General features: G+C 37.8%; 2 protein-coding genes across 2 annotated transcripts; one reads left to right on the top strand and one right to left on the bottom strand.

Annotated features, from left to right (window-relative positions):
• Positions 1-438: 438 nt before the first annotated feature.
• Positions 439-1,602, bottom strand: LOC135134640 (uncharacterized). Its single transcript, XM_064063366.1, has one exon. The coding sequence runs from the start codon at positions 1,600-1,602 to the stop codon at positions 439-441; it is 1,164 nt and encodes a 387-aa protein (XP_063919436.1).
• A 7,480-nt stretch (positions 1,603-9,082) lies between these two features.
• Positions 9,083-10,578, top strand: LOC135133926 (acidic mammalian chitinase-like). Its single transcript, XM_064062474.1, has 5 exons — positions 9,083-9,374; positions 9,427-9,769; positions 9,827-10,133; positions 10,181-10,297; positions 10,415-10,578. Exons 1-5 carry the CDS (start codon positions 9,137-9,139, stop codon positions 10,538-10,540), a joined length of 1,131 nt encoding a protein of 376 aa, XP_063918544.1. The 5' UTR covers positions 9,083-9,136; the 3' UTR covers positions 10,541-10,578.
• The last annotated feature ends 3,457 nt before the right edge of the window (positions 10,579-14,035 follow it).

Genomic DNA, 14,035 nt, shown 5'->3' with positions numbered 1-14,035 from the left:
AATTATGGCAAACAGAGTTCGTATTTGATGGGCATGACATGTCTCAGATGCTTCCGCTAATGTGTTGTCCCAATGTTGATCATTTTCAAGCAAACCAAGTTTAAAACATGCTTCTCTGTATGTCTCACACTCTTGACCATCGATTGTTTTGATTGCTTGAAACGATGTTGGTCCTTTGACCACGTGAAGCAGCATTCGCAAATACTAGCATTCACCATTATTTGGATGAACAGAATATACTCTTCCCAGTGCACCAGTAGAAAATATGCCAGCTATAGAAGAATGCCTGGCGTCTCGTTTTCTTCTGCAAAATTTCTTCGTCGATTGATTCCAAGTGTAGTACTGCGGGACTTCGTGATACATTAATATTTTTGCGAATTCGTCAGTTGCACACAATTGGAAAAAAGCGGTCAACGTTGTATTTGGTGGATCTGCAACTCATTGGGGTGCGTTGTCTTCCGTGAAGTAGACTCGTTGACCGTTTTCCAAGTGAACACTGAGATGCATGACAGCAGGAAAGCGTTCATGAATGTCGAAACTAAGAATTCTCCATACAGCTTCATTACTGCTAATATAACGTCCCATTTGAAATTGCTCGTTTTCATTGACGGGCGCATTGGGATTCGCAATTCCGAAAATTGCCATATCGCTGCCTTTATTCACGTATTTACATATGTATTTTATTGACTTAACTGAATTACAGGACTCCACGTTGATATGTGCATTGAATGATTTCGAAAGGATAGGAGAGTAGGGCATAATCCATCGATTATCAACTTCGAAATCAACGTTATTGATTTTGATAGTTGTGGTGTATCCTCCATCATCTGGTTTTCGTCGTCTGTACAACGGATAACCGTCGCCACCAGTTTGTGTTTCTTGCAGCAGCTGGCGTGGATACTTTTTGGTGCATTTTCCGTCTTTCATGCATGGCGAGTGTGGGTTGTGTCCCCCACATGGTCCGTGAATCATATTTTTTTTCACAATTTCAAATAATTCTGGATCTTCTTCTGCGTTGGGCAGCTCAGCAGTAATGATATCATCAATTTGAGTTGGAACAATTTTTTCAACCAACCAAATTAAGATATGAGCATGTGGTAGACCTCTTTTCTGCCATTCGATGGAATACATCCAACAGCGAGTTTCTCCAGATATATGGTTCTTAGTGATGAGATCCATAAAACGTATCAATTTTTGTTTGAAAACTCTCGCTGTGAGGTCATGCCGATCAGATGGTTGTTGGGCAGGCAAAAGTAAATATTTGATTTCACACCAAGATGGATTGCATGTGAACGTGATGAAAAGATCTGGACGTCCATATCTGAGAACATATGTCAGAGAATCCTGAGCATATTCTTGCATATGTCTTAGACTTCCAGTATACGAAGTTGGAAGTATAACCGTTTGTCCAATGTTACCAATTGTTCCATCATTCGCGATTGCATCTCGCAAATGAATATAATCTTCGACTCGAAGCTTCGATTGATTGTAACGAATGTAATTGAGTCGTTCGCTTTCGACTTTGGCGTACATATCAACGATGAATTGTTGAAAAACATGACGACACTTTAAGATATGGTTGGATTGTTCGACTCGAATCATGATGCGATATGCATAAAAATCCATACAACTGACTTTTTTCGTTGTCGCAGCACCTGTGACGGGATGAGTTTGATACAATTCGAGATGATAACCGTCTTCTCCTCGCGGAAATAGAATTGGATATTGAAGTGCGTCGTAAGATCGATGTGTTTCAGCAATACGTTGCTTGGTTTGATTTCGTCTGCTGATAACAATATTTCGCCGAGTAATTTCTGTACCGACAATTACAGCTGCTACTTCAGGGGCTATTGGAGCATTGAAGCGTCTTTCATGCTCATTCGATGGGGTTTTGTCTGCTCTAATAATGAGTTTGAAGTCATCGCTCTTACATTCTCCAATGCGGATTTGAAATCTCGGACCAAATAGTTGTGCTCGTGGAATAATGCTCGTAATTCAGCAATAATCTTTCGATGTTGCTACACTAAATGCGCATCGTCGATCAATCTCCTTCTCCACATTGTCCATGAAATAAATTTGCAAAAATTGCGGATCTTCTTTGGATACTGGAAGGAGTGTACCAATCTGATGATACACTTGTCCTTGCACTTTAAATGTGGGCATAAAATTATTATATCTCACAATATTCGTCGCTCCAAACGATGTCATCTGAAAGCATGAGTTGTATTTCCGAATATGCTGTAGAAAGTGTTTGGACTCCCGAGTAACTCCAGCAACGTAAGTGAGCAGTGGTTCTGGTGGTTCAGTCAGTGGTGGCAAACTGATTTTGAGGTTGGAGCAACACATGCCAGGCGCTTCTTTTTGAAACTTCAAAGTGCGACAGTGTAGACACAATTTAGTCATCGGACCAATGACAACATCGCGATGCATTTTGTAGTCATATCGTAATTGAACGCTGTTTTCTTGAGATCGATTCTTGTTCTTGATCGAGTCTGCCGTGAGCGTTCTGCTTCACGTCGTGTGTCTCGCTCTTCTGGTGTTGCAGAAGCTCTTGACGCAGACGCTCTTGCTCGAAGATCTTAAACACGTACATCATGCTGTTGTGATGTTTCGGCAGCTCTTGACGTAGAAGCTCGCACTCGCAAGTTTTCAACTCGTGCATCTCGCTCTTCAGATGTTTCGGTAGCTCTTGACGTAGACGCTCGTACCCGCAGGTTTTCAATTCGTGAGTTTCGCTCTTCGGGTGTTTCGGCAATTCTTGAAATAGAGGCCCTGATCCGGTCAGTTTCCAGTCGCGTGTTTCGTATTTCAAAGGTTTGACCAGCTCTACTGGCTGCCACTTGCTGCGCATGTCTGGTTGATCTTCCAATGTTTGATTTTTTGGGTGGCATTTTCAATAATCTCTAGTAATTCACTTTTTGTTATTACTGAGGATTATAGACAGTGAACATCACTAATTATTTTCTTTTGCGGTCAATACGATTTTTGTTGTAATACCAACGAAAACAATGTTGTCATTGGTCCCGCCATATATCTAATACTTGCTAACTCTTCAGAAGTAACATAGAAACGGTGTTCACGGACAAAGGGAGACGGAAGATATTGTTTTCTGTCTAGAAAAGTACCGAGGGTCTGTGCGCACGTACACAAAATAGAAGCGAACGTATGAAATGTCAAAACACATCTAGTCACGTTATCGACTAAAAATCAAGCAAGTACGAGTATATGAGCAGTACTGTTTGGTACTATAGAGAGACAAAGAGGTCCGATATATTGCTCTGCCGTTGTGTTTTCGGACTCTTTTGAGGCCTGATAGCAATATAGTAGTATTAGATATATGGGTGCCGCTGATTCTCTAAGTTCATAATACTTTAACAGAGAGGTTGATGTGCTGCAGTGCCATCTAGTGGCAAGTTACAGCAAAATCGATAGCGCGAAAATATTCTCCATGGTCAAATACCAACGTATATCAATTTTCATGAGGATCGGTTGATTGGTACAGAAGTTGATGTGTTGCAGCGCCATCTAGTGGCGAGTTACAGCAAAATGGATAGGGCGAAAATATTCTCCATAGTCAAATGGCAACGTGTACCAATTTTTATGAGAATCGGTTGAACGGTGTAGAAGTTGATGCGTTGTAGCGCCATCTAGTGGCTAGTTACAGCAAAGCGGATACCACAAAAACCTTCTCCATGAAAAACCACTTACATGTACCAAATTTCATGGTGATCGGTCAAGCGATTTCGGAGTCTATCGATCACAGATATATATACCAACATCCATTTTTATATATATAGATTTGTGGTGAAACCCCTTTCTTTTTCTATCAATTTCTTAACTGCTCATTTTAGATTTTTCGTTCATGTTATAAAACCTCAGCAAGTAATTTAACCACCAAATAAATTTCAGATAAATTTTTTTTATGTTCCTAAATTTTGAAAGTGGACAACAAAAAGAAATGACATATTTAAATTTGGATAATGGCAATTCTTTTCCACTCAAGGCTTAATTCAACAAAAAACATTTTATCAACATTATTTGTGACCTACTGGAGTAAGTTGATTTTTGGTTGTTTTTGAAAAAAAAAAATGACTAAACACGTCTAAGTGTTCAGGATTGACGATTTTTGAATTACCTGTGAATACTGTTGTACTGCAACGAAAGAACCCTCTGGGTAACTTCACTAGCACCAAATTTTAACTAACTGAAGTTAACACACAATTTTTCTTTTTCACGAACTACGCAAACGGCTTTTAACCCCCAGAAGGCAAAGTTAAAAAGTTCCTTTCTTTCACCCTACTTTTACTTAAATAGTGACGCCAAAACTGGAGACGTCGCAGTACCAGTGGGGCAAAATTTTGCGAATTCTGTGCCGTGATTGGCTCATTAGCTGGCTTAAGCTCAGCTCTTCTACTCCCCTCTCTTAAATTGACCGAACCAATTTTATGTAACAATCTAATTATTCATTATAATCGTTTATGACAATTAATGTCCTGAAGTTTACAAAATTGTTATCCAACAATATCCGTTGGATAACTGGCGTAATCAAAAGTTATAATCACCGAATAAATCTATACAAACTTATTTCCCAAAAGTTGTTGTAGATGCGTTTTTTTTTTTGACAAATTTTACAAAGCATTGACACTGAAATGTCTACAACAAATTTTGTTTATTATTCCTGAAAGAAAGATTATTGAATTTAAATCGATTGTTCTGTGTAAAGGAAACTGGAATAGTTGTTAAACTACCCTCTCAAAGAGGTCGCCCCTTGTCTAAAATCGAACTGCGCAAAGAAAATCGATGATTTTTCCTATTTCCTCACACCCAACTAAATTGTTAAGCTATGTTATTGCTGGGCGACAATCGTTTACACCTCTCGCCTACAATTTTATACCTGTCTCTATCAAAAAGGGTTGACTCTATTCTTGAACAGCAGAAAAAGATATTCTAATTTCCATTCAAAATAATGCTATTATTAAGTTTGAACCATTCTAAACCTCATACCTACATGACATTAAAATTAATGGGATAAAATAATAAAAAATAAAACAAATAGCTAACTAAATTCTGCCCCTTGATTGTCGCCTCACGCAAAGGGTTGAACTAAATTATTGAATTTAGATCTTCTAAACAAATCAGAAACAAATTATTCCTTTCAACAGATTTTTGTTTTTGTGTTTATCTAATTGTTTCCTAAATATTTCAATTATTTCATGTTTAACTAATTGACTGAACCTGCACTGTAATCTGATACTTTTTCACATTTCGCGGAATGCAGGGCCATCTGCACCCTTATTGGGATCAAGTGGATGTTGACGCTGGGAACCTGTCGACTTTGGCTACGCTTTATTATCGCGCATATGTGCATTACAGTGGACCATCCCAAAGTGGCCAATTGTTGCAAACTCACTAATAAATGGCTAGAAAATTGTTACCGGTGATTTCAAGTTAACAGAATTTATTTAATTCTAACTGGATGTGTTTATTTATAATGTTTAGTGTACTTAAACTTTGAGATTTAAAACTGAACCTTCATTTAATTTTAAAAGACAAGAGCAAATATCACAAGATCAATTATTCATGTTGTTATTACACTTTGACTTGCAATTAAGGTTATTTGACTAAATTTGACGATTGCAATTACTTTAACAGCCGCTGAAAGGGAATATTTTAAACACTGCACTGGAACCAATATGCATCTGGACGATTGGACACACCCCTAAATTTTAACACGACGCAATACTTATTAAGTGGATTTCGTAGCTTTTACGATTTCCAGAAATCCCTAACATTTTTTTTGGCGCCGTGTGCAACCGAAATTCTGAGAAAGAAATAATCTGGTCCTACGCTAACATGCATACAAAATTTCTTAAAGTGACCCATGACAGATATTTTCCAGATCTACGAAACACATGTGTGTTTGCTTAAAATTTCAAGTCGTAACGTTCAACATACGTATTTTTCTCAAATCGAGATCAAATAATTGCACTATTAAATGATTGGCCGCTCGGTATAATTAAAATATACTGGCGCTTACCACAACATCCACAATTCTTCTACCACAAATTTCGTAATCACTTGACGGATTAGAAATATTTTCAATTTCAAGTTGACTGCTACGAATAACAAAATTCTTACAAATATGCAGATAATTTAATTTCGTAACTTTACCTGGAACTTGGTTCATCAAATTCTCCTGTTTCAGTTCGTTTATCACTAATTTCGTAATCACTTGACGGATTGCAAATGCTATCCACCTCTAGTTGATTGCTGCGAATAACAAAATTGTAACAAATGTACATTGTTAATTTTTATTCCGTAACTTTACCTGCAACTTGGCTCAACAAATTCTCTTATTTCTGTTTGAATGCGTTTATCATTTATTTCGTAATCATTTGACGGATTACAAATGCTATCCACCTCTAGTTGATTGCTGTGAATTAACAATCTTAACAAATGTGCATTGTTAATTTTATTCCATAATTTTACCTGCAACGTGGCTCAATAAATTCTCTTACTTCTGTTTGAATGAATTCACTTTCAGAACACTTTTTTTTAGATATGCGTTTTCGGCTTTTACGCCGTACGCTTAGCCGCGGATTTTTTTTCAAATTTCGGTCACCTCTCGCCATGCTGTCTGTACCTACTACACTGCAGTTGCACGTTTTCTGGTCTGCAATCTGCATCGACCATAATAATTTCCAGATGTTTTTCTTGGGTTTTTTCAGTTTAGGGAAACATTTGACCAGTCAAGTTATACAGACAACAAAAGGCAGCTAAGAGCTGCCGACACTATTGGGGAGATGCAGTGGTTCTGTTTCAAATAACTCCCTCTACACGCCAACCCGTTGGCAGCAGCTCGAGCTGCTGATACCAAATCGTATTGTGCAGATGTCTAGAATTTTGCAAAATACAAGCGCATTGTTAACTTTTTACAAATTTTTATTAACCATAACTGCAATTCATGAATGACACTACACGGCCAGCTATGCTTATATTTAATTGCTGAATGCTGTTTATCTATATTTACGTTGAAACATTACAATAAAAACGCTTATTTTATACCGACTTATTTCAACTGATTTTTAGAATTATAAGCATTCATGAAGCTAGCCGTGTAGATAAATCCTTTCTACAGGTACAATCCAAATTTTGTTAAATTCCAATGAAAATTCGACTCGCTGTTTGCAAAATTCTAGACCCATGTAAGTATGCTTTTGCGAAGTGAGTCAGTACCCCCTTAAGCGGGCCGTGGCCCAGTGGTTGAGGGCCAAGAATTCGGATTGAATGTTGGGCGCTCGATTCCAAACCTAGCTATTCTTTTTTTCTCTTAGATTTCTCTCGCATTGTGTATTATCAATGTTTATGACGCCATAACAATTTTTATTTGGGTGACAGTATCCCATTTCTTCGAAAACGTAAGAATACGCCCGTCTTTACTGAATAAAAATTGTAATACGTAATAATTAGAGCTGTGCGGTTGAAATTTATTTATCCCCACTATCCGTCCCATCAGGCCAGCAGTGCAGGCCGCTGCAATCTTGCCTTCCTCGCTTCTCGCTTCCCATTGTGTATTATTTTTCGTAATTCACATCAATCGTTTTATTGTCAACGAGACCGACACTTGAACATTATTAAAATTATTATTCTTATTATTTCGTGGATATGGATTTTAAAATCATCAACTGACTTTCACTGAACATTATTTTTCGCGTAAATTTCTTCGCGATACGTAACATCGGCTGTGAGCCGCTGGTCTGCCGTAGTAGGGGTCGATTCGAAGCGTTTAAATTTCGACCGCACAGCTCTAGTAATAATATTCAGAATATCATGGTCGACTGTGACTATATCAATAATTTTACTCCCCTGTTTTGTGGCGACAAACAGATTCAAATGTAGAATAATGGAATTTTACCTACTGTTACTACATATATTAAATTTGTTTCATTTAAAGGGTGGAGTGACGAAGAGATGTTTAAGGTAGCTTGACCCGATGTGCTAAACTTTTTCTCAATGGGGAATCATTTTAAATTTTACGAATTTATGAAGAAAGTTTTGTTTGGATAGTTCTAAAAAGTTGGATCTGTCACTAATATAATATAGCTCGCTTCACTCGTTTCAAGAACTTGAAGGGTCAGTTTATTTTACTTTTAGAAATAAATTAAAGAATCTTGATACTCATTTATTTATCTCTCTAGTTCCCTTTTCTCTTCGGGGTTTTCCATGTGTATGTTTCTTATCGTTGTCACAAAAATAATTTCTTAAAAACTTCCCAGACACGATAAAATTTCTAACTTTATTTGGTTCCTCGCCAGTATATTTCCTTCTACTGTGATTATGTTTTATCAGTTATAAATTCAATGTAAAATCAATCATTTTTAACTGAAATGATTTTGAATTTTTGATTAAAAAATAAATGAAAAAGTTAAATTTATACACAAGATATTACAAAATAGTAACATTCTGAGCTGGCGATAAACACCGATAAGTTTATTTTCGTGACACTAGATGGGATATCTGTGCAGTAAAACTCCTTCCAAGTATTCTACATACTTCCTAAAACATTAAATTTAAGTGATTCTATGTTGAAAGTGTTACTGGTTACGACACGAAATAAAACCATTCTTATATATTTTTATATGGCTTTCTAGTATCGACTTGTTACAGTAATCAGATAAACAAAGTAGGTAATAATTAATATTTATCTCTAAACAATATTTTTACAACAAAAGTATTTTGAAAATTAAATATTAAGCTACTCCCCCTACTTTTTAAAAAGTGTTAATGCCCTGAACTTTTTAAGAGAAACGTCTAAATTTATTAACCCAGGGTACTTCTCTCTTAATAACAAGAAACTTTGTTAAGAAGTTGATAAGAGAACTAATATTTTGAAACATATTTTAAAACTTTTCCCACTTTTACAAGTGTAGTACCTACTTAAAATGATAAACAATTGTATAATACATAGCAAAACAACATGATATCAGTGTGTTGAAATCACACATGATCTGAGTGTACAATCTTCAGAACCTGATTTAATTTAGACAAACATCAAGATAAGCAATGCTACTTTAAGCAAGATATCTATAAAAGCTTGGAATACGTCAAAAGGGTACACTTTTGCTAAGATTGCAAAATGGAGTCAAAATTCCTTCTCCTTTTACTATTGTTGGGCTTCTTGGGGCACACATGGGCCGCCACCGATAAGGTAATTTGCTATTATGCAAGTTGGGCAGCCCTAAGACCAGAAAAAGGTGCTTTTGTGGCTGAAGACATCGACCCAAATTTGTGCACGCACGTGAATTATGCGTTCTTGGGACTCAATCACGATGGTACTTTGCAAATCCTGGATGAAGAGAACGACGTAAACCAAGGTACGTAACACAAAAATCATATCTTTCCCTTTGACTGTTTTTAATTTACAAGGTGGTTTAAAGAGAGTGAGTGCTCTGAAAGAAGTCAATCCTAATTTGAAAGTACTGCTGAGTATTGGTGGAGCATCTGCTGACACTGGCGTTTTCACTACAGTAGCAGGAACTCCGGAACTCCAACAAGCTATGGCCCAAAGTGCTATAGAATTTTTTGAAACGTATAATTTTGATGGTTTAGATGTGGATTGGGAGTATCCACGAGGTGGTGATATAGGAACATACATCGACCTTCTTTCTGCTTTAAAAACTGCTTTTGAACCAAATGGCTATCTACTAACTGTAGCTGTCAACTCCATCCCTGGAGAAGTTGGAGGATACGATATCCCAAAAATGTCTGAGTAAGTATGCCAATGGTTTGTTTTCCGTGAAAGAAATAATTAGGGGTCTTTATTTAGTATCCTTGACGTTATTAATGTCATGACCTACGATTTCCATGCTCCTTGGGGCAACACTGCTGAAAATTCTCCGTTATATGGAGGAGACAATGAAAGTCAATGGAACAGAGACAATCGAAATGCTGATGCTGCGATCAGGTACTGGCTAGATGGCGGTGCTGATCCGCAAAAACTTGCCATTGGCATCGCTTTTTATGGTCACACTTACAAAATTAGTCCAGAAAATCATGATCTGGACTCTTCTGCTGAGGGTCCAGGAGATCCAGGACCATACACAAATAACACATTCAGTTTGGGTTACAATGAAGTATGTTGTTTTTTATTATTATAATTTTCTAAAATTGGTCTGTGCAGGTTTGTGAATTCCACCCGGATGGAACTGTAGTATTTTTGGACGATATGAAAGTTCCGTATCTTTACGATGATGATTTTTGGATTGGTTACGATAACGAAGAATCTGTAACATACAAAGTACGAATTATTATGGTTTATTTTACTATTAAGTTTTGTGATACCAGTATTAAGAGTTACATTGAATTTTAAGTTTATTTCGACAATAGAAAAGATATTTAAGATTTTTTGTTGTAGGTACAATATGCCCAAGAGAAAAATCTAGCTGGCGTCTTCATTTGGTCAATAGACACAGACGACATGCAAGGACTTTGTGGAGAATCAAATGGGCTTCTGAAAGCTATAAATAAAGCTATTCAATAAATGTATCTATAGTGGTTAATAAATTAAGTTTTATTACATCAACCTATTTTACTTAACCTTAAAGTTACGCTAAAGTACACCGAATCAAGTGGAATCCAGAAAATCAATAGTTGATGTTTAAACTTGCTCAACAAGTCGAAAAAATGTAGTCCAAAAATTCAAGTTAAGTACATTGGTTTTAAAAGTTTATTTTTTTGTATCTTTTCATTAATCATTCGAGAGACTAAAAGAGTACATTTCAAAGTTCGAGAATGCATGTTCATCAATAAAATAGTATATTATTAGCCAAGGTTGCAAAGCCAAGCATTCTAGACCGAGCGCAAATTAGAATCCGAGAAGCACAGCGTCGAGGGCTCTGAAGCGCGAGGTTTAGAAGTGGCTTTACAACCGCGGTTAATAATATACTATTTTATTGATGAACATGCATTCTATTTTTTTCACTAGTAGAAACCATAAGACAATAAATTGAAAAAATAAACGTTCAATTTTTTGACGCAACATGATTTTGTTTTGATTACTAATCAAAGAAAGACTAAGAAAACCGTTTACACTTGTCGCTGAATTAATCATTTTATCTTCTACCGTCTACCAACTACCATACGTATACTCAAGTAATGTTAGTAGCACACATTTATTCATTTTTTAAGAAATAATCACATCAAGTATTGCGTACATAACCTCAATCTTCGTTTTGAACCCGTGGTCGCAAAAGTTGAATTTGCTACCTCTAAATGAGTCGATATTTGCATCCTTCATGGCTGCAAGTGAAAAAAATATATTTGTCCAAAATATGTTTGGTCAGTTGGAGCAAACTAATACTGGACCATACCTGTTTGTCCTACTCTTGAAAGATAGACGGCTCGATTTGTCACTGCAAACATGTGACAGCATAGTGAATATAATGAGAAACTGCAGAACGTACTTCATATCAATTTTCGTAAAACAACTACACCACTTAGACGGTTACGCAATGTTAACTGAAATTTGGTCATTTATACACTCCATACAATTAATGACGTTTTCTTAAAAAAATTATGAAATCATTGGTAAAACATTAGGCTGATTTGAGGAATTTTTGTAACTCACGCACATGTTTTTCTTAAAATCTCTTAAAAATTAATGTATGAGTTTAAATAGTTTTGCGATTATTTAAGAAACGGTGAAAATACTGGCAACCCACTAAAAGTATGAACATTATTAAAACAAATATTAAAATTGACGTAACAATAGTTACTATACCAAAATCATTATAGGAAACATTAAATACCCTATATCCCTATAGATCTTTAAGAAAAGATAACGAAAGCTAAAGAGAAAAGAAGATAAGTAGAGTAAGAGGAAGTAAAGGAAAACAAAAAATGCTTATTTTTAAAGTACATAAATTTATACCAAAAACGAGAACACTGAGCAAAAACAAATCACCCAAAGCTACCACTGTCACTCGGTCGGGGGTGGAATTGGGACTAGAAAGGTAAAACAGCTTTAATTTTCTGGAGACATTAGCGGAGGTTATGAAATTCGTTATGTGGGTGGTAGCGGGAGAGCTCCCTGCTTTTTCGGGGGTGTCGACTCAACTGCCGTTCTGGTTTTTTTTTGTGGTGGAGGGGAAATGTCTACCCAGATCACCGTAATGGTTCTTGGCCTCTTCTGCGGCCTACGGTGGTATTGGGGGAATAGTTACCGCCCTAAAACCCCTCCTTCTTCTGCTCGGGTATCAGAACTTTGTCCCTTTCACCCATATCGCGCTTCTCGGATAGACACAGCGGATGATGCGCTACCAAGTTCGGTTGAGCTATTGATTGCCTAGGAGTTGGCCCCCATCGTCGGCTTTTCCTCGCGGTTCCTGCGGCCGGTGGAGATCTGAAACAGAAGAAAGTGCGCTATACCCTGTCGTTAGTTGTGCATTACCTTAGGGGCGATGCGGTCGGGGTGGTGGGGGAGGCTGGGAACGGCCGGTCGGTGGAGACGGCAGCTGCTGTTACTTGCCGATTTGGTCCTCAAGCAGCGCCCTATGGGGCCGCTTGTGACTGGGGGGGGGGGCTTCTCCGTCGAACTCGTAGTCGACGGCTTCTCGCACCAGGGGGTTGGGGTGTTCTTCAGCTTTCCTGAAGGATCAGAGGGCGATTTCGTGCAGAAATTCCTGCAGCTTCGGGAGATTGGCCTCTCGGAGCAGTTGGGCGTTTCTGACGAACCAGAGGGCTTGGAAAACCTGTCGGAGGGTTTTCGTTTGGATGACTTCCAGACGATGGAACTGGGATTTGGCCACTGAAGCATAGGTCATGGTGGGCGCATGATTCTGCCATACAGCAACAACTTCTTCCTGATGGACATCTTGCTGGGCCAAAAATCTCTTTGTTCTCAGACAAATGCATGGTGATGTTGCACTTGAAACATTGTTGACTGTGTATCATTCTTGTGTTGGTAGCCTAATTTCCTATGGTATTCTTCTGTGGAGTCATTATCCCCATGCCGCAAGAATCTTTTCATTTCAAAGGAAATGTATACGTGTCATAGCTGGTCTGGGATACAGACAAGAATGTCGACATGTATTTAAAGATTTAAGGATCCTTACCGTCCCTTCCGTTTATATACTTCATTGTTTAACGTATATTCATTCTCATATTACAGAATTTAACACTGCCTTTCATATGTACATGACAAGATCTTGTGATCTCTTTCGCCCTAACTTTACGCGTATAAATAAGTCAAGAGGATCAGACTATTTTGCTGTTAAATTTTATAACGCTTTTCCACCTGTTATAAAAAGCTTGAGGAAAGAGGTTTTCAAAAAAAAGAATTAAATCATTTCTAGTGAGAAAGGCATTCTTTAGCCTTGATGAACTTTGTGTTGTTTCTCAACTTAAAGAAATTTGATTTTATTGAGATATATTTTGAATTAGTTTAATTTAGTATCTAAGTGTGTGACTTGAGTAAACATTTGTAATGTATATTAGCTTTAATAAACTTATTATTATTATTATCCGCAGTAGAAATCGCGTATAGGAGCGGGGAGAGCGCCGAGCCCTGGGGGACTCCGGCGCTTATTGGATGTTCCGCAGATAAAGCGTGACCAATGCGTGATTTAAACGTACGGGCATCCAAAAAGGAATGGATGAGCTGCACCATCGCCAGCGGCACGCCTGCTTAATGAAGCTTGTAAACAAGTCCATCATGCCAGATGGTACCGAAGGCTTTGGCAACGTCGAGAAATACCGCGCCAGTCAATTGTTTCCATTCAATTGATTTTGCGGCGAATTCTACTACTCGGAGGAGTTGTTCGGAGGTAGGGTGTTGGGGGCGAAAACCGAACTGTTCATCGGGGATGACGCCTAGTTCGTTGACGAACTCGGCTAGTCGGACGAGAGGCGGCTGATGGGGCGGTGGTTTTCCGGAAAAATGTGATTTTTACCAGGTTTCGGGATGAAGATGACCTAGCTGGAAAGAATCGGAATTTGAACATTGCATTAATGATACCTGCTACCCAAGCAGCAGACT

The sequence above is a fragment of the Zophobas morio genome, unplaced genomic scaffold (genome assembly GCF_036711695.1).
Source record: "Zophobas morio isolate AGI-343-1 ecotype UQ-CSIRO unplaced genomic scaffold, CSIRO_AGI_Zmor_V1 ptg000023l, whole genome shotgun sequence".
NCBI classification, from domain to species: Eukaryota; Metazoa; Arthropoda; class Insecta; order Coleoptera; family Tenebrionidae; genus Zophobas; species Zophobas morio.
The sequence above is the reverse complement of the archived record's forward strand: the minus strand, read 5'-3'. Positions and strand labels throughout refer to the sequence as shown.